At 42.8% G+C, this 21,824-nt stretch overlaps 2 protein-coding genes across 2 annotated transcripts in view; one reads left to right on the top strand and one right to left on the bottom strand.

Annotated features, from left to right (window-relative positions):
- Window positions 1-4,028: 4,028 nt before the first annotated feature.
- LOC105382520 (dynein light chain roadblock-type 1) lies at window positions 4,029-4,437 on the top strand. The gene has a single exon (XM_011552415.3). The coding sequence runs from the start codon at window positions 4,065-4,067 to the stop codon at window positions 4,356-4,358; it is 294 nt and encodes a 97-aa protein (XP_011550717.1). The 5' UTR covers window positions 4,029-4,064; the 3' UTR covers window positions 4,359-4,437.
- A 63-nt stretch (window positions 4,438-4,500) lies between these two features.
- LOC105390513 (dosage compensation regulator) overlaps window positions 4,501-21,824 on the bottom strand; it is a 40,282-nt gene continuing 22,958 nt past the window's right edge. Inside the window, exons 20-25 of the mRNA XM_048630591.1 lie at window positions 21,444-21,640; window positions 16,798-16,912; window positions 16,238-16,389; window positions 8,252-8,443; window positions 6,001-6,159; window positions 4,501-4,991 (exon numbers count right to left, since the gene is read on the bottom strand). Of these exons, the coding sequence (XP_048486548.1) occupies window positions 4,605-4,991; window positions 6,001-6,159; window positions 8,252-8,443; window positions 16,238-16,389; window positions 16,798-16,912; window positions 21,444-21,640 (1,202 nt within the window). The 3' untranslated portion in view covers window positions 4,501-4,604. The remainder of the gene's footprint in view (window positions 4,992-6,000; window positions 6,160-8,251; window positions 8,444-16,237; window positions 16,390-16,797; window positions 16,913-21,443; window positions 21,641-21,824) is intronic.

Raw genomic sequence — 21,824 nt, 5'->3', positions numbered from 1 at the left:
GTGCCGCGCCAATTTTGGGTTTTCAATGCTCTTCACACAGCACACGCAGTGACACGCACACATGTAAGTTTGCACAGTGGGTCGATAAACTTTTACTCGCCAACTTTATTGACAATTATGTTCAAGTACATTTTGGGTGATTTTAGGGTAAGTAAGTATAATTCTTACTTACACTGGTAGGCACCAGGAAAGAGTAGAAATTAATAGGGGTGCCACTTAACTCTATACTCGGAACCCGATTAGCTTTCTCAAACAAATGTGGTATTTACTTGTAGAAAGGTAACTACAAGTATTAAAGTGTAGATAATAAGTTTCGGGCATTCTCCAGCCAACTGAACCCCGACGACAAAGCAAAGTAAATACATAGTGTCGCAAAAGGGCTATACTAAGCCAAAAGGGGATGACTCAAGGGGTCATTCTGAACAACTTTTGTTCTACGAGATTTGCAAATTCGCGAAAAAAAATATTCGTTTTCCATGGTAAAAAGTCACATGTCCAACAAAGTTAATTTCCAAAACTCGTAGAGCAAAAGTTCAGAATGACCCCCTGTCTTACTCCTTTTTACCGGACTGTCGAAAGAGGAGGGTAATGTTTTTTGATTGTATGTATGTATGTTTGTCTGTTTCTTTGTTCTCTCCTGTAGCCTAAACGGCTTGATAGATTTTGATGTATGAGGTATTGTTAGAAGTGTATTGATGGCGCGATGGTGCCCTCTAGAGGACATAACGTGATGATCGAAAAAATAATAATTCAACTTTGCCGTGTAAGGTATCAAATGAAAGGGCTTGATTTTCACATTATAAAAATATGCATATTTAAGGTATTTAAATAACAACACCAAAATTATTGAAATAAAAAATGATCATGAACTACTGACGTAAAATTTCATAAAATAAAAACAACTAAAAAGTTACAAATAAAAAAATACAATTATAAACAAACGAAAAACCCGACTGTACGCTAAAAATATGAAAACAAGTCCCAATGTTAATGGAAAGTATCGCAGGCGGGGACCAACTTGACCGCCACTCAAGGCCGTTTTCTAAGTAACATTCAGCTTAATGGTGAACCCTCTGCTGGTCCCCGCCTACGATACTTTCCATTAACATTGGGACTTGTTTTCATATTTTTAGCGTGCAGTCGGGTTTTTTGTTTGTTTATAATTTGTTTAGTACTATATACCGCTTTTTCAATACCTGTAAGTACGGTGGCCTGCGCCTAAAAATATACAGGCGGAGTTTTTAAAATAGCGATCTCAAGCTCACATGCTGCTCAAGCACATCCACATAAACACCACTGCTACACACATCACACACAACACGTCCCTGGATTTATAACAGATGTAGCTGGTCCCTTCATCATCAGGGATCGCTATTTTAAAAACTCCGCCTGTATACTTTTAGGCGCAGGCCACCGTAAATGTACATTTTTTGGTAGCAGCATAATATTTTTACTTAATTTTAGGGTTTCGAACGTCAAAAGAAAAAAAGCAACCGTTATAGGATCTCTTTGTTGTCCGTCTGTCACCGCCCTTTTTCTCAGAAACGGGTAAAGATATCAAGCTGATATTTCGCATAGATGGGGAGTAACCCAATAAAAATATTATGGTACTCCCTGTCCCACACAAGTAAATTGGGGCTTATATTTTTTCCAGTTATTTTGATGTGTATCCTTTTTTTTCTTTGATGTTTTGTATAAGTATGTGTTTGTTTTCTTTAAATCTGTATTTTTTTTGTTGTTGCTGTCTATGTGTCGAATAAATGTATCTTTATCTTCAAATCACGCCATCTATCGTTTGTTTTTTTTGTGGCTACTGTCTATAGAAGAAATTCCGTCATTGACAATTTTACGTTACGAATTTATTTTTATTTATTTTATTTTTATTTTTACATTTTCGTGGAGAACCAACAGCATTTTGTTAATAAATAATTATTACTTATGAACACATAACAACTTGATGCCATTAACAGAATGAACTTAGTAAATCCAGTAAACCTAACACATCCAGAGGAAAAATAAAATCTCTTTCCCTCTCTCTGAAAAACATACTTAATAGCCCGAACTCGATGCTTTTAGCTATTAACATCTTTGAAATAAAATTGAGCCACCACCGTGTTACTGCCCTCATCAGATCCTCACGAGACCATACCTCAACCAGCACCAAGAGACTGTATTTTTGATCCCTAACCTAATGTTCGTGCGTATTGTCATCACTTAGATCCATTCGCTATATTCCTGCTCCTCATCAGACCTTTACGAGACTGTAATGTCACGAGAATATTGCACACTATCTAATTTAATTTAATGTATTGAATATACTGGAAGAATTATGCTTCCTCAATTTCAAATCAAATTATGTTGGTGTCATAAAAGTTGAAAAAGTGCAATGACAACCAATGTGCAGTGATTTTGTATCTGTACACGATAAGATCGCGAGCTGTCAGTGCTGCCTAAACCGACGTGACCCTTCTTTGGAGGCCAGCGGCCAACTGAGTCAAACGTCACTTGTGTTTATGATTTTATAACACAGAAAACCGCCATAGATATTTGTATGAAGATTTGAGGGAAAAAAATTGCTCAAGTTTGGGATTAATTTACACAAAATAAGTGTGTGTTTATTAAAAAACAAGGTATTTAGCGCCTAGTCCAAGCCTTTAACTTTATAATATGATAAAAATCATATGAAATCTCTTGATGATTACGACACAGTTGTTACAATACGGGAGTGTCATTTACTGGTTTTTTGTCATATCCTGAATTTAATTTACAGTTATCCATAAGCTTTTACTTAAATTCGAATGATTCAGCACCTAGCTAGACTCTTCGACTACCGGTGTGATTTTTTTCAAGGCTGTAGAGCATCATTTACTACATAATTCTATGACAATGCCAACCCTCGATTGCCTATTGCCGACCCTTAATTTTAGTAGGATTCTTTTTCTTTTCTTTTTTTTTGGTGATTGCTAAAGGTGTTAGGCTCTCTTTCAAGTCATTCATGTTTGAATAATGTATACTTACTTATACCTTTCTCTGACAGTTTCTTACTAGCCATGTCTACTATCATACATATTCTAAAGCATAATAATCCATATTAAAGAGATATATAATTATTTATTATCATGAATAGTCAGAGGTACGAAGAGTCACTAGTATACATATTATATGAATAAGTATCTAAGAAATCAGTTTTTTTATACGTTGCGCTTGTAAACTCTCTGGGTTTTATTCAATTAAAAAAAAATAACATACGCCAGTTTTTTCTAGAAATAAAAACCCGAAACAAAAGTTTTGCTACCAAAATAACGTGAATATTTGTATGATTTTTTTGTGACATTTACTTTTACTAACAAATGTGACATTTACTTTAACTTAACTCACAAATGTACTGTAAAACGTCGGCATCGTGCGATACCAGTGCGGAAGTCATAACTACTTTTAGCGCTCGTACAACAATTTACTATTACTTTGTATAGTTATTTAAAGTTATAAAATGAGACTGCACAGCTAACAACCTAAAAAACCTAAAGCCTTAAAATAATCTATTACTTTTAATAAAGAAGAAAGTAGGTATAATATTGAAAGATCATAGATACATTAATTTAAATCGAGTACCTAACCTCCTATTCTTCTTACAGCCCTACCCAAGAGTAGTAGTTATTATAATGTTAATTTATTTGAACGAAATATGTATAAGTTTATCAGACAGATTCATAATTAACCATGGGGTCAAAGTCTTATTTTATTTTGTATTGCTCAACGGGCCCTATAAAAATGTACCATGATGAAGAGTGTATGTGTGGTGTATTATTTGTGTGTTTTAATACAAAATAAAGTTTCTAAATTATTTAGTTTTATTTGTTTAATAGTAAATATTGAATGATTCGTTTTAGAACCCTAATTATTAAAGTTAATCGACTCAGAATAATAACCGTAGTATGTATTGTGTACAAATCTCGGAATAATACAGCTTCGTCCTTATTAGATCCTCCTTTACCAGCTGACCAAACAGTTTCTATATAACTATCAACACCAAACAACTGATCTGACGTTTACTACCTATCAAAATGGCCAACGAAGCGGAAGAAACCGTCCGTAAATTAACCCTCCACAAGGGTGTAGCCGGCGTAATAATCGTGAACGGCGAAGGTATACCCATCAAGACCACTCTAGACAACCACACGTCGGTACAATACGCCGGTTTGATGTCTTCTCTGGTTGACAAAGCTAGGTCTGTGGTCAGAGACTTGGATCCCACAAACGAACTGACCTTCCTGAGGATACGAAGCAAGAAGACCGAAGTTATGGTGGCTCCAGACAAAGATTTTATACTTATAGTGGTGCAGAATCCTACGGACTAGCTAAGGCTTTTCTTTTAGGCGTGGAGTAGACATCTTGTGTACCTTTGCAAGGATTTGAATACATGCCTAAAACTATAAAGCTGTGTTTTAATTATTTCCATACAGATTATGACTATGAAACATTTGAACAAAACCACGAACGTTATTTCATATATTTATTTACTTATCACGTCACAGCTTACACAAGTAATACTAAGTCAATTTGGTTCTAACCAACGTCTCATTGTCGGAATGTCGGTATTTAGACTACCACTGCCCACGCCCTCTGCCCCTAAACCCTCCTCGTCCAAAACCCCCCCTATTATTGAAACCCCCTCCGTTATTATAGCCGCCCCCTCTTCCGCCGAAACCGCCTCTTCCTCCAAAACCTCCACGGTTACCTCCAAAGCCGCCTCCATCGCCAAACCCGGTGTTACCCCCGCCAAACCCGGTGTTACCCCCGCCAAACCCAGTGTTACCCCCGCCGAACCCAGTGTTACCCCCGCCGAAGCCGCCCCTAGGCCCGCTGGTGCCCCAGCCGCGGGGCGCCCCGCGCTTGGGCCCGTCGGGGCGGAAGTCAGGAGCGCTCACATCTCGCTTGATCTGGTAGTCTCCTGCGTCCATCACGCATAGCGCTTTCACGCAGTCTACCACCTGGAATGAGAATTAGGGTTGTTAAAGTTTGTTTGTAGCGAAAGAAAATCTTGTTAAGTGGTTATTTTTTTTTCTTTGAAGTGTTGGTCGCTATGGTTAGGTGATCAGGTCAGCTACGTCGGTTTGAAGAAATGTTTTTAATAAAAAAAAGAAATTTGATTTAATAAAATGACTGCACAAACAAAGTGACCCAGTGGTCAGTATCTTATCCTATCGTTCAGTCCTGTCACCACTGCATCAGCTGGTTTACCTCTTCGTAGATAAACTCATAATATAATGCACAAGGAGTATAGGTGACTGGCGTTTATCTATGTCGATGAATATGCATTACAGCCAAGTCTTCGGACTGTCTCCCTAACCTTCTGCTCTGGGGGTGTGAGCTGCAGCTTGCCCCGGGCTCGGCGGCGGCGCGCTGCAGCAGGCGCTCCACGGCGGCCGCAGTGACGTCACCGCGGCCGCCGCGCCAGGGTCCATGGCCAGGGTCACCCAGCTGTCTACACCCACCACCCGCGAGGCTAGTGTGATACATTGGCGTGGCGTTTTGATATGTGAATTGGGGATTTTTTATTGAAACGTCACGCGCTTTAGTTTTACAACGCTTGTGCCGCTAGGTGGCGCCTCTCACGCTCTTAAAAAAAACCGTATAGTTTTGCTTTTTTGTGGCCATGGCCATTGGCCAGGTTCACCCAGCTGTCTACACACACCACCAGGTATCATGGATACATGACACCTACTAGCTGATAAGCTATACTATGATAAATACCTACATACTGCAGCGAAATGTGCGGAACAGCTGCTTTTTTCGCAATTAGAAAGGTGGAATATAATAAAAGTTGCTGAGCATGTCGTGTACACTATCCTCGTAGCTGATAGGTAATTGATAAAATGCCTTCGTTAGATGGCCGGCACCTTTCGAATGCGCTGCGTCAAAACAGCGTGTATTCCGCTAGACGGCGCGAGCCATACATATTCGCGTTTAGTTTTCACTTCTCGAACAGTATCAACTCACCTTCTGCTCAGCTGGAGTAAACTGCAGCGCGGCGTCGGGCTCGGCGGCGGCGCGTTCCAGCAGGCGCTCCACAGCGGGCCGCAGTGACGTCACTGCGGCCGCCGCACCCGGGTCCATGGCCAGGTTCACCCAGTTGTCGAGCCGGACCACGCCGTCTACCTGTGGGCAGATGTTTATGAGGTCTTTAATACGAAAAGTTAAACCGATGCTCGGGGAGTTTCTTTCGCCATTTCTTCTCCTGACTCAGCTCACTCTCTTACTCACTCCTTCTAGCGGAAATCTACTGTATTTTCTGCTGACCCATTCAATCTTTTGACTGCCGAAGAGCAGAAGATGCTGCATGGTGCATGCATGCTGGTCTACTTGCAACTGATGGCTGTTAGGCGCATGAGCATAGCGAGAGCGCTAATAGCCCGAGGAACTAAAAAAGCGGCTTACTTTATAGTTTGCTTACCCATTCACTCTTCCTACTACCGAACAGCAGCTTATGGGCGCTAACAGCCCGATAGATTAAAAATACGGGTTACTTTATATTTCACTTACCAGATGCTGAACGTAGCGAGGGCGCTAATAGCCCGAGTGACTGAAAAAGCGGGTTCCTTTATAATAATAATATGTGGGGACATCTCACACACGGCCATCCGACCCCAAGCTAGGCAGAGCCTGTGTTATGGGTATCGGACAGCTGATATATCTACACAAATACATAGATGGATATATATTAAATATAAATATCAACACCCAAGACCCGAGAACAAATATCTGCCCCAGCCGGGAATCGAACCCGGGACCTTCGGCTCAGTAGTCAGGGTCACTAACCACTACGCCATTCGGTCGTCAAATATATTTATATTTCTACTTTGCCAGTCTCTGTCTAGCTTGGGGTCCAATGGCAATGTGAGATGTCTCTACATATCACTCACCCATTCAACCTTCCTGCTACCAAACAGCAGCAGATGCAGCGGCGCCACCATGCTGGTCTGCTTGCAGCTGATGGCGCGGGTGCGGACCTTCTCTCCGAACACGAAGAACGGTGACGGGAACCTCTGCTCCTGGCTCCAGCAGTTGAACCTCCGATAGTAGATGGTACTCAAAGAGGACTGAACGTAGCGAGCGCGCTAATAGCCCGAGGGACTAAAAATCGGGTTACTTTAAAGCAGTGTTTTTCAACCTTTTTCATGACGCGACCCCCCTGGAATAAAAAAATATTTCGCGACCCCCTTGACCCTTTCGGTTTTATATCATGTATGTATGTGTTTGTTACACTGTTTCAGTATTCACAATATTCATTCCATACGACGTATTTTATGGTCTCCATGATTAGGATTCGAAGTAGTACGCATACTTATCGGATTTAAAAACACATTATTTTACAATTACACACATCGGATACGTGTGGCCATGTACAATTGTACATAGGTACGTACGACTAATGCCATTGCAACCCGGAATTTCTTTTTTGAAATTAGCTTTTTTTCCCGACCTTTTTTAGCATTTAAATATCTTGAATAAAAGTTTTCAAGGGTGAAATGAAAATAAAAAGACAAAATACCTGGCTTTACAAAAAAATATACTTGTGGTCATCGTCTTTGATCAAGGCAGGTGGGCCTCCCACGCTGCGTTTGCCTATTCGTGGTCTATACTCGAGAACTCGAGAGCAGATACTAATAAAGACTAATAAAGCGGGTTGATGAAGGATTGATGACCCTACATATTATTATTATTATTACTCACCCATTCAACCTTCCGACTACCAAACAGCAACAAATGCAGCGGCGCCACCATGCTGGTCTGCTTGCAGCTGATGGCGCGGGTGCGGACCTTCTCTCCGAACACGAAGAACGGTGAGGAGAACCTCTGCTCCTGGCTCTAGCAGTTGAACCTCCGATAGGAGATGGTGCCCAAAGTAGTCTGAACGTAGCGTGGGCGATAATAGCCCGAGGGACTAAAACATCGGGTTACTGTAAAGTAAGTAACTAATATAGCTTACCCATTCAACCTTCCGCCTACCGAACATGCTGGTCTGCTTGTCACTGATCGAACGCGTCATTATCGCCTGAGGATAGCGAGGGCGCTAATAGCCAGACGGACTAAAAAAATCGGGTTACTTTATACTTTGCTTACCCATTCAATCTTTCTACTGTGGAACAGCAACAGATGCAGCGGCGCCGTGAGCGTAGCGAAGGCGCTTATAGCCGGACGGACTAAAAAGCGTGTATCTTTATATTATGTTATTATTATAGTCACTTACCCATTCAACCTTTCTGCTACCAAACAGCAGCAGATGCAGCGGCGCCACCATGCTGGTCTGCTTGCAACTGATGGCGCGGGTGCGGACCTTCTCTCCGAACACGAAGAAGGGTGAGGGGAACCTCTGCTCCTGGTTGGAACAGTTGACTGAGGTCTTGTGGATGAGCGCCGGCTTGCCTTCTGTTGTTAGCACCTGGGGGTAGGAGATTAGATTAGTGAAATCAGGGACGTACAGTGATGACGTATGGTGCAGAAACGTCAACACTGATGGTTGGACTGGACTACGGATTAAAAAAAAGGGGTGTAAGGGTTCTAAACATCCGAAATGAACCAATTGCCAACCTCACCTGCCCGTGGTGCACCCTGCTAAATAACAGACGAGGCTCTGGCGACCGGATGATGGCGGTATAACCATCCAAAAACAGCTACACTAAATCCCATAGGCCGGCGATGGGCAGCAGCGTCACCGGCACGAAAAGTGTAGCCCTGCGATCACCAACCCGCATTGCCAAGCGTGGTGATTATGGCAAAATCCTCCATGGAGTCACACCCAAAGCCCCGGCCCCCAGTTCCCGGCAGCCCTACTATTCCTGACTACGGCAGCGGTCTAGGTAACGGTAGGGCAGGGGGCGCGAAGAATCCCCGGGTTATACGAATGGCTGCCATCAACGACTACAACTGGCGACATACAACGCACGGACACTGAGAGAGGACGAGAAGATGGTAGAACTCGAGGTAGAGCTTAGCAAAATAAAATGGGACATCTTAGGGCTATCAGAAGTCCGTAGAGAGGGCGAGGACACGATGACCCTGGAGTCCGGCCACATGCTCTACCATCGCGAGGGCCACCAACTGTCCCAAGGTGGCGTAGGATTCCTCGTCAACAAGACCCGTGTCAACAACGTAGTGGAGATCAGCAGTGTGTCGAATCGGGTAGCGTACCTAGTACTAAAACTAACCGAGAGGTATTCCTTGAAGGTCGTACAGGTATATGCACCAACCTCGGCATACTCTGACACAGAAGTCGAAGCAGTATACGAAGATATCTCTAGAGCTATCAAGTGTACTGCTAAGACCCAATACACCGTTGTGATGGGGGACTTCAACGCCAAAGTGGGAGTACAAGAATGCGACGAATCGAGGGTAGGACCTCATGGCTTTGGTAGCAGAAACCAGAGAGGGCAAATGCTTGTTGACTTCCTCGAAAGGGAGGGGCTGTACTTGATGAATTCTTTCTTTGAGAAACAGCCCCAGAGGAAGTGGACATGGGCAAGCCCCGATGGTAGGACGAAAAACGAAATCGACTTCATTATAAGAATAGAATAGAATAGAATAAGAATAAGAATAATATTTATTCAGAAAACTATAGGTAGTGTTTTAAAAATAGGTCAAATCTTAATGCTAAAGGTAGGTGAAATACTGCTCTGAACTAGGAAATAACAGAGTTTTTCCTGTGTTTCAGATTAAAAAGATCTTACATAGAAGAACTTAAGCATCTAATTAAATAATCTTAGTTACTAAACATCTTATAAATAAGTTTAAACAAGGCAAAATTATGTAAAAAAAGAATGTGCAAAGTAGAAATAAAATTGTTTGCTGAATAATTGTATAATATGTACAACGTGCAGAGGTGACCGTATCATCATTTATTAGTAAAGTGGGTCAAGATCGATAGGTATTAAGTAGGTACATTATAAAATTCTTCCTCAAGTCTGTCTAGATTTAGTTCAATAATTGTTTATGAGTAAATTAGCTTAGGTACGGGTTAATTATTATGGTTAGTAGGACAGTTCCGTGAGTTCTAATACCTATGTAGAAATAATCTAGTTCATTAAATTAAGATATAAGACAGTATATAATATTACACATGAATAAGTTAAAATTTTGACTACTTAATAAGAGGCGCCTTCAGACGTCTTCATAATTAATTGACGCAATGTAACGTTTTTGGGCTATAACCTTAGCTGGGCATTCGGCATCCCCCGTCTCATCTCACGACTTGGCCGCGTGGCCATACTGCTGGCACTTGTAGCACCTCGTCACAATTGTGAAATCTTTTACAGGGCAGGATGACCAGTTAAGAAATACTCTTCCTTGGGATATGAGGGCGTTGCGTATCAGTGCTGGAACTTCGATGATAAAATTGCAGGTCTTAGCATCTCTCTTACCAGATTTATGGCTTAATTTACTGCTGTTCATAAAGGACTCTTGTGTAGTATCCTGGAGTTTGTCGGCGAGGTTTTGGTGGTAGAGGTAGTTGAAGACGTCTGAGTCCTGCATCTTCACAGGAACTCCTATGATAGCAACTCTGGGTTTACGTTTATGGGGCTCATCGATGGTAAGACCAGAGGTCTCCAACTGCTTCGACTGTTTTAACTTCTCGATATCCTCCTTCGTGTCAGTGCTGATGATGACACCTCCATTTCTCGTCTTTCGTAACCCCGTGACATGCAGCTTCATGTTGTTGGGACTAATAATTGTCTGGACTAGAGATTTAGTGTCTTCACTTGATTTATTTCTGTCACTAGGGTAGATAGCTATGGAACTTGAGTGGTTGGGCTGGATATGGGGCAATGGGCCTTTTTTCAGGATATCGGCGAAAGTTGAGGTTCCGGGATGAGTTTTTGGGGCTTCACTTATAATGCACTTAAGGTCTTCGAGTTTTTGGGACAAGTTATTTTTATCTTGAACTGCGTCCAGTGCGGTATAGGCTTGTCTAGTGTTCTGCCCCAAAGCCTGGTACAGAACCGCTATATGTGAGGTCTCACTTCCTACTTTCCGGCATAAATTGTGGATTCTGATTTTTTGGTCGGTATTTAGTTTTCCCTCGGTAGCAATAGCACAGATAGCGTTTAAACAACAGTCAATCCTGTTCATGTAGTCCTGGATCTCTGGAGTGGACAGTATCTGGGCACATTCCCTGCGTGGACTCGTCACTGGCTGCGGAGCGGAGGGCGCGGCTGCAGGCGCAGCCGGCGGGCTGCGAGGCGTCGACGCACTCATTTTATTGTCTATAGTGCACTTATGTCAAGAGACATTATTTTTTTAACACATTTAACAAATCTAGTTCACGACTTTGCAAGCGATTATTTAATTTATTTATTTGCCATGTACGTCTGTTCTCGACGAAGGCCGATGAAATATTATGACTGACAAGCGGCACATATTCAGAGATGTCTCAGTGATCAATAGGTTTAAAACTGGGAGTGATCACCGACTTCTCCGAGGTACTCTGAATATTAACTTCAAGCTGGAGAGGAGACGTCTGGTGAAGTCCACCCTTCGTCCCACACTGCACCAAATTAGAGCTGGCAACACCAGCTTCCAGAGAGAACTACAGAGCCGATTCGAATCGCTGGAAACCACTACGGATATTGACGCGGATACAATCCAAATAGTGAAGGCTCTTCGTGAGGTGGGCCACAGACATTTTAGCATGAGAAGCAAAAGCAAGGAGTCTAAACTTTCAAGCGAGACACTCGAGCTTATGAGGCAGAGACGCGAATTTCCGTCGGCAGGTGACACTTCGTCAGAACTACGGGTACTCAACAAGCGTATAAAGAAGCTGATAAGAAGAGATCTCCGTCGCTCCAACACACGCGCCATAGAAGCAGCAATTGAGCAAAATCGGGGGACAAAAGTCTTCGTTCAGCAACTTGGGAGAAGCCACTTGACGAAGTTGAAGTCTGCAGATGGTAATATCGTTGCCTCTAAGCCGGAGGTTCTTGCCGAAATTGAAGGTTTTTACGGACAACTTTATGCTTCACACGCGCAGAAGTCTGTGGCTCAGCTCACCGATTCCAGAGCGTTACTAATACGCCACTACACTGACGACATCCCTGACGTCGACATAGGCGAGATTAGGATAGCCCTTGAGCAGCTTAAAAACAACAAGGCTCCGGGTGAAGACGGAATTACTACAGAGCTTCTGAAAGCTGGAGGTATTGCAATCCTCGAACAGCTCCAGAGGCTCTTCAATTCGGTTCTTCACAATGGCATTACACCGGAGGCATGGTCTGAGAGCGTCGTGGTATTGTTCTTTAAGAAGGGTGACAAAACCCTTCTGAAGAACTATAGACCGATCTCGCTTTTAAGCCATGTATACAAGCTGTTCTCAAGGGTTATCACGAACCGTCTTGCCCAAAAGTTAGACGAGTTCCAGCCCCCAGAGCAGGCTGGGTTTCGAAAAGGCTTTAGTACAATAGACCACATCCACACAGTAAGGCAGATTATACAGAAGACCGAAGAGTATAATCAGCCTCTGTGTCTAGCCTTTGTTGACTATGAAAAAGCCTTCGACTCCATCGAGACCTGGGCAGTTTTGGAATCCTTGCAGAGATGCCAAATCGATTGGCGCTATATCGAGGTGTTGAGATGTCTGTACAATGCCGCTACTATGACTGTCCAAGTACAGGACCACAAGACAAGACCTATCCAACTGCAACGTGGAGTGAGACAGGGGGATGTGATATCTCCGAAACTGTTCACCAATGCATTGGAAGATGTCTTTAAGACGTTGGACTGGAAAGGACATGGCATATGTATAAATGGCGAGTACATGTCACACCTCCGCTTCGCGGACGACATCGTTATTACGAGGGCGATACCGAAATGATCGGGAGTAGAAAAAAGTACAAAGATATTATTTACTTTTATTGTTTTTCAAAGTAGTCTCACTTTTTCATTCGATTAAACCAATCATTGAAACAGTCTGAAGTGGATACTGTCAAAACAGCTGATTTTTAAGCTTCGACCGCCTCTTCTGGGCCGCTAAACCGTTGACCACGTAGCATATCTTTAATTCTTGGGAATGTAAAATAATCATTGGGGCTCAGATCAGGGCTATACGGAGGATGGTCCATCAACTCCACGTTTTCCATATTTAAAAACGTTCTTGTTTTGCGAGCGGTATGAGAGCTTGCATTATCGGGGTGAAGGATTATACGACGATTCGGGTTAGTTTTACGAAGTTCTCTTACGACTTCCGGCAAACAAACTGTTGTGTACCAATCAGCAGTAACCGTCCTTTGTTCTTGTAATGGAATCGTAGCCACATGGCCAGTTTTCGATACAAACGAAGCGACCATTTTTTTCGACACGCTGCGTGAGCGAATAACTTTTGTTGGCTTGACCTCACCTTCGAAGACCCAAACTGCCGATTGATGTTTTCTTTCGGGCTCATATGAATAAATCCACGATTCATCACCAGAGACGATATTGTAGACAGCATTTGAACTGCCTCCATTGAACCGTTGCAGAGCAGATCGACACCAATTAACACGAGCCGACTTTTGTTCCTCGGTCAAACAGTGGGGCAACCAGCGCGAAACTAACTTCTTGACACCCAGTTCTTCATGTAAAATGGTTTGAATGGCTGTCATACCAATGCTGAGAGAAGCCCGAATCTGCTCGTATGTCACATGTCTATCTTCTTTTATTAACTGGCGTACAGCATCGATGTTATCTTGTGTTACCGCTGTTTTTGGCCGACCAGTAGAAGGGACTGTGGTAAGAGAGGAACGTCCACGGCGAAACTCAGAATACCAACGATATATAGTCGTTTTACTTGGTGCTTCAAGTTTATAAATAGAAACAAGCTCGGCGAGACATTGTTCTTGAGATAAACCTCGACGAAAGTTGTGAAAAATTATTGCACGGAAATGTTCCCGCGTATAGCTGAACATAAAAGAGTAGAGAATAATTGAGGGCGTGGCAATCTAAGAAAGTGGCCACACTATTATAGTATAGAAAACGGACAAAAGTATCACGATACTTTAGCAGAAAAAATCAAATATTTACTATTATAAAATGCCACTTTTTGGGGAGGTTTATGTTAAGAGAAGAAATTAGTAGGGGAGAGGGGGGCAGTCTTGAATGAATTTCATTAAATCAAATCAACTGTAACTTTTATTTATGTTGGTTATCCCATTATGTAATTACTATAGGAGAAAAGTGATAGTATCACACATCGATATTTTATTACAGTTTTTTCTTGCTCAGGAAAAAGTTCAAATGTGCCCCGGCAATTCTTCTAAAACTGTGTTTACCGATTTTCCTGCAACAAATTATTTAATTGGTCAGAAAAGCAGTGACTTGCCAATTATTATGTCTGGGGAATTTATACCGACTCTTACACATATTTTTACAATAGGTACTCTAACACGGAGAGACCGACACACATAGACACCTACAGCTGTAAAACTTATCGATACCCTTTTTGAGTCGGGGGTTAGTAAAAAAGTATCTAGACCTGATGTTTTAACAACATTAGCATCCAGACCCTGATGTCATGTAACGTTTGACACTAGTATTTTCTAACCTCTATAAGAATAACAAATACACATTGAAAGGCATTCTATTACATCAAAATAGTACTTTTTTACAAGAAATATAAGCAATGTATGTTAATGGTTAGAAATTAAGCACCTACTCACCAGTATAAAACGCTGCTCTTTCAAAAACATCGTATATATTGACTAATACTTCTCCAGCCTCATTCTCCGTCAAACATCGTAGGTAAACGCTGTAAATCATCTGTCTAGCTTCGCTGCGAATGGTTTTATTCATTTTCACCTCGTGAACAAACTCAACAATCCACAAAACTCCAAAATTAAGCAAAATTAGATTTGTTTATACAGGAACAGGGCGAGTTTGACATTCAAACCATAGAAACAGACCACAAATCACGAGTTTTTTTTTATTGCCAGGTTTAAATCTGTTTAGTTCCAAAAACATTAATCTCTACTCTTTTGTGTTCAGCTATAAGCTCCATTTTTTACACCGACTTGTCAAATTCAAATGGTCAATACTCTTTTATTTTTTACTTTTTTTAAAATTCGAAAATGGAATTATGTTTGAAAAAACACTACATTTGATACACCAAAAAGGTTTCACTCTAATTTATTCCTAAGTATTCTATTCCCGATCTTTTCGGTGTAGCCCTCGTATGGCAGAATCTCTGCAGGAACTTAGCTGGATGCTAAGTGGCCTAAATGCTGCTTCCCGACGTGTTGGCCTCGGTATGAACTTGGACAAGACGAAAGTCATGTACAATGCTCACATCAAACCGGAGCCGGTCGCCGTTGGTGAGGCAACACTCGAAGTTGTGCAAGAATATGTCTACCTCGGGCAGACTATTCGGCTAGGCAGAAGCAACTTCGACAAGGAGGCTGCAAGGCGCATCCAACTGGGTTGGGCTGCATTCGGGAAACTTCGTCACATATTCTCCTCGGCCATTCCTCAGAGCCTGAAGACAAAAGTCTTCAACCAGTGCGTCCTGCCAGTGATGACGTATGGTGCAGAGACGTGGACACTGACGGTAGGACTGGTCCACCGATTTAAAGTCGCTCAGAGTGCTATGGAGAGAGCTATGCTTGGGGTTTCTCTGATGGATCGTATCAGAAATGAGGTTATCCGTCAGAGGACTAAGGTTACCGACATAGCTGTCAAAATATGCAAGCTGAAGTGGCAGTGGGCTGGTCATATCTGCCGAAGAACCGATAACCGTTGGGGTAGACGAGTTCTCGAGTGGAGACCACGAACAGGCAAACGCAGCGTGGGACGCCCTCCTGCCCGCTGGACTGACGACCTTAGGCGGGTGGCGGGTAGTGGTTGGATGAGGAAGGCCGAGGACCGAGTGTTGTGGCGCTCCTTGGGAGAGGCCTATGTCCAGCAGTGGATGATTATTGGCTGATGATGATGATGATGACGGATTTAAACTGTCAAGTCGATACGATATGCGCTATACATCAAGTATTGCTATTGGTTGCATGTGGAAGTGTCAGAAACTCACTATCTATCCTCCATACCGTCTTTCGCAAATGCGACTGGGTTACTAACTACCTATCTAAAATAACAATGGCGGTCACTATACTGGCATGCATAGATCTGTGACAATACATTTTGTCACACGTATCATATGATTTGAGTGAGACCCTGAAAAATGGTATCACACAAACGTGACGATAGGAACAGTGTCACAATTTACCTTCCTCTTCCCCTGATGCAGACACACATTAGGGTACAATCCCATGCACAGCACCCCGATGACCAGGTCCAGCATCGGGTCTGGTCCAACAGGGTTCCATCGCTGCGGGATGCAACACTCCTCGGGGAACCCTATCGTAGTCGTCAGGATGTCTGGAATAAGAGGAGTAGGATTGAAGAAGTGACGATGGTATCACATTGCAAAACATGTACCGTGTGTTACAGTCTGGGTCAAGAAAACTGACTCCTCTCAGACTGACAATGCTTATGTAGAAATGACTTGAATCAATCGTCAATCTAATAAGAGAGAATCAAATATAATTAGAGAGGATTCGGAGCGCATCCTTTGCCGCATTCTAGTCAATCATCTCGCACTAACACAGCGGCATATTACTTGTCCTCTGTCAAATACTCAAATACCTTATGCATACATCTTTGAAATGCAGAGTCAAATACCCATTAAACATGGGTTTAACAATTTTGTGGTACTTATAAACTACATGCCTCAATTTATGTAAAAAAAATATCTTTAAATGTAATTTTACGAATTCTTGAACTTACTTTTCAGCTGATACTTGGCTTCATACGTGACCCTGAGCGTGGTCTGCTGCACGCCCTTCCACTCGCACCAGCGCAGCTCCGCCTCCTCGCCCTTCGCGTGCTCGCGCTCCCACATCTGTCGAACAACCGAACAGGTTACGCGGATTTTGACATTAGGAAAAATTAACAGATCAGGTGCATGCTTACCTATGCAAAAAATACCCCTGTGATAGAGACTCTAGGTTCTATTAGCAACGTTGAAAGAATGCTCTTGTTCTTGCTCTGTTCAACTTTCATATAAAATGCATCATCATCATAAATGTTTAGACTTTGGGTATATGCCCAAAGGTTCCATTCGAAATAGCCAAGTGCAGATACTTACACTGAAAACTAAACGACTGGCTAACTTTTTCGCTGGTACTACATAACAATAGGCATACCGATTCGAATTATCAGGTCTAATTTAAAAAATAAATACTTCCCAGTCCCAAGACTGTGTGCAGGATGTTTTATAACAAATACAGTTTAAAATTCAGAATACTATGCCATTAGCCATAAATCTGGTAAGAGGGATGCTAAGACCTGCAATTTTATCATCGAAGTTCCAGCACTGATACGCAACGCCCTCATAGCCCAAGGAAGAGTATTTCTTAACTGGTCATCCTGCCCTGTGAAAGATTTCACAATTGTGACCAGGTGCTACAAGTGCCAGCAGTATGGCCACGCGGCCAAGTCGTGCCGGGAGACGGTCGCTACGTGCGGCCACTGCGGGGAGAGAGGCCACGTGCAGAGTGAATGCACCAAAAAAGCTGAGCCGCCAAAATGTGCAACCTGCCTCCACTTCAACAAGCCCTGCAATCACAAGACGGGGGAAGCCGAATGCCCAGCTAAGGTTATAGCCCAAAAACGTTACATTGCGTCAATTAATTATGAAGACGTCTGAAGGCGCCTTTATTAAGTAGTCAAAATTTTAACTTATATTCATGTGTAATATTATATACTGTCTTATATCTTAATTTAATGAACTAGATTATTTCTACATAGGTATTAGAACTCACGGAACTGTCCTACTAACCATAATAATTAACCCGTACCTAAGCTAATTTACTCATAAACAATTATTAAACTAAATCTAGACAGACTTGAGGAAGAATTTTATAATGTACCTACTTAATACCTATCGATCTTGACCCAGTTTACTAATAAATGATGATACGGTCACCTCTGCACGTTGTACATATTATACAATTATTCAACAAACAATTTTATTTCTACCTTGCACATTCTTTTTTTTACATAATTTTGCCTTGTTTAAACTTATTTATAAGATGTTTAGTACCTAACTAAGATTATTTAATTAGATGCTTAAGTTCTTCTATGTAAGATCTTTTTAATCTGAAACACAGGAAAAACTCTGTTATTTCCTAGTTCAGAGCAGTATTTCATCTACATTTAGCATTAAGATTTGACCTATTTTTAAAATACTACCTATAGTTTTCTGAATAAATATTATTCTTATTCTATTCTATTCTTATTCATTATTTATCTTGTGCGAAGCGGACGTGTTACGCGAAATTATTAAATTAATACATCTAAAAGGAAATAAGATTAGTGTTTATTACGTGGTGAATAGGGTTCACAATCCATCAGCGAGCATCGAAGTAGCCTACAAGAAGACCTTGCGCGTGCGTTGACACGAGGCGGGCCGACAGGTGCTATCTCTGTTCCACCTGTGCGGCTAGCGGTGCGAACTATCTCTCTCTGGCAACATCGAGTCGTTGACCCAGTAACCCAGTATGCAGCGCGCGTGAGTTGAACATTATTCTTACGTACAAATAAATGGAGGCAATTAATTGTAATGCTTGCGGGAAAACAATTGGTACCCCGAATATCTCACTGGAATGTAGCGGATGTCATGAACCCTTTGACTTGGAATGTGTCAACATAAGTCAGGCAACTTTTGAAGCTTTCTCCCAGGAAGCTAAAGATAATTGGACATGCCCAATATGCATAAGCGCGCGACCTAAAGGAGGCAATCTAAACACTCCAATACGTACTTCCATTGAGGGCTGGAATACAACATATGTGTCCGAGAGTAGTATGGCGATAGCCGATCTAACCGCTATGGATATTGGCAACGTAAACTCGATTCGCGGCGATCGTGGAGGTAGCCTTAAAAATGATTCGCTTACCCAACTACACGATAACCTTCTCGACGGTAATTTATCGGATCTGCTACTAGGAATTCAAAATGAACTTCAGATTCTTAGGACTCAAAATAAGGAAATATTACCTCTTAGACAGGATGTCCAACGGCTTACCAATGTCGTAAAAGATATGGCTGAGTCAATAAATGAATTAAAAAAGTCATTGGAGGATCGTGATAGGTACATAGTCGACATAGAAAGCAGGGTGTCCCAGTCGAATATATTATCGAATACGACCTATGCTGATACGATCGTTAAGTCGAAAAAGGATAATATCACAAGACCTAACATATTACCTAAGCAACCTGTAAGTGTGAGTCTAGATATCGAACCTAAATCACTCGGTCAATCGGCTAAAACCCAGTCCGGACAGCGAGAACCATCGAACCGACCGTCCTTTTCCGCCGTTTTGTCTTCGCGCGGTAACAACGTAGCCGGTAGTTCTAATGACGCGGCGGCCAGTAAACAAACCGGTTCTGGCACCACAGAATGTAGGCAGAAGGGCAGTGTCGATGAAGGATGGCACAAAAGCTCAAATAAATCTAGGCTTGAAAAGGATGGGACGGCTTTAAACGACGAAGAGTGTGCTACTGAGTTCGCTCGGTACTTTCACTCAGTTTACTGTGATCGAGCGCCTGAATTATCAGCGTCGCAGGCGTCGCGCGCGGGCGGCAGTGAGGGCGCGGCGCGAGTGCACTTGCAGGCGCTAGCGCCGGCCGCCGTGAGCGACGCTCTGCGGGCGCTCGCGCCCAAGCGAGCGGTTGGACCGGATGGCATTCCACCATACCTAGTTAGAGACTGCCGCGAGGTGCTCGCGGGCCCGCTCTGTCACATTTATAATATATGTTTAGGGTGTTCCACGTATCCAGACTGTTGGAAATTGACTAGAGTCATCCCGGTGCCAAAGGGCAGCAGAGGAACTGACGTCAAAGACTATAGACCGGTGGCTATTCTTTCCACATTTTCTAAGGTCTTCGAATCCGCTCTATATAAGGTTATTTATACAAAGATTAAAGGGCAACTGAGTGATGCTCAGCACGGTTTCCGCTCAGGATGTAGCACTACCTCGAATCTTCTGAACTTTGTCACTGCCATAACACCACAAGTAGATCAGAGGGTGCAGGTCGACGCGGCCTACTTCGATTTTTGTAAGGCCTTTGACCTAGTTGATAATGACGTGCTTCTTCTAAAATTGGCAAGAGCAGGATGCACTCCGAAGACGCTGGAATTCTTTGCGAGCTATTTAATAGATCGCAAACAGTACGTACAATGTGGAAACCATTACTCAGACCCTTACCGCACGCTTTCCGGAGTAAGTCAGGGAAGCAACCTGGGGCCATTGCAGTTTATCATTTTAATCAATGATCTGCCTGAAGTCGTGCAATCTTCGGGTTGTCTATTGTTTGCAGACGATCTCAAGTTGTTCGCCCCAATTTCGTGTCAGGATGATCAGATTCGCTTCCAGCAGGACATTAATAATGTCGAGGAGTGGAGTCGTGAGAATAAACTGTCATTCAATGGTTCCAAATGCTGCGTAATTACTTTCAGTCGAAGTAAAAATCCGGTACAACATCAGTACACTCTAGGGGGGAGCCCAATGGAGAGAGTGACCTCGGTACGGGACCTCGGCGTGCGAATGACTTCGGATTTATCGTTCAAGGAACATATAACGGGAGTATGCAAACAAGCGTTTAAGACTTTGGGTTTTGTGCTCAGAACAGTTAGAGGTTTTAAAAATATCACGGCCATTAAAGCTCTATTTAATGCTTTAGTTCGTAGCAAACTAGAGTTCAACGCCGTAGTGTGGGCTCCTAGTGAAGTGAAGTACAGTAGCATGATTGACAAGATTCAGAACAAATTCATACGTTTTCTCTACATGAAACTGTACGGAGTCTATCCCGGATACCCACTGTTGTACCCAACTCTATTCGTGCTAGGAATGGTAGGTTACAATAGGTTGGAAGTTCGTCGTGATCTGGCGTTGACATCATACCTTTTTAGGATATGGAGAGGAAAGACTGGCAATCCCAGTATACTTCAGCAGCTGCGGCTGACGGTGCCTAGCAATTCTTTAAGATCGCGTAAATCCCGCACGTTTGCTGCACCCTGCGGCAGGACCGCCCTGCTCCGGCAGGCGCCCGTCACCCGCGCGATACACCTCTTGAACAGGATCGATGATAGGACGGACATTCATCATTGTCCGCTGAGTGAATTCACGAAAGTTGCTTTGTTTGTTATATGTTACGGATAGGGAGGCTCCTGTATTTTAATTGTTTGTTTTTAAATGTTATTGTTTGTGGGTCTAGCTCTGGACCTTAAATTATTATTAAGTATATAAAATTATGTTAAGTAGCTACACTATTGAATTGGTTGTAACTGTAATAATAGTGTTAGTTTTTTGTAAATAAATTAATAAATAAATAAACATTATTACCACCCACAGACAATAGACTAGACTACCTGGAAAGCATTCAACATGGCGACGTGATCAGCGGCGCGGTCGCCCGCCAGCGCTCGCTGGTGAAACGATAGCCGCCGCCGCCCCCCCTCCAGGCTGAATAGCTCGGGAAAGGTCGTTGAGTTGGCCGCCATGGTCGCCAGGGGGTCTCCCACGCCCAGCACGAAGCCGAGGACCATCATCTTGCCGAGGCGCGGCTCTGGGGACGGATAAACATACGTAATTTATAAAATACTCTATAGTGCTATCACTAGCCAGACCGTTTTCGGCCACAACGACTAGCGAGAGCTTCGTTCAGGGCTCTCATGGGACTGACGTAGCCAATTTTCGCAATGCATGTGCGATACTAAATACTACAATGATCGTATTGTACATTAAAACTT

The sequence above is a fragment of the Plutella xylostella genome, chromosome 26 (assembly GCF_932276165.1).
Source record: "Plutella xylostella chromosome 26, ilPluXylo3.1, whole genome shotgun sequence".
NCBI lineage: Eukaryota > Metazoa > Arthropoda > Insecta > Lepidoptera > Plutellidae > Plutella > Plutella xylostella.
Note: the sequence above shows the minus strand (reverse complement) of the source record. Positions and strands in the feature narration are given on the sequence as shown.

Bases quoted from the DNA above. Each gene is read 5' to 3' on its own strand.
- LOC105382520 (XM_011552415.3), top strand. From the start codon at position 4,065: ATGGCCAACGAAGCGGAAGAAACCGTCCGTAAATTAACCCTCCACAAG.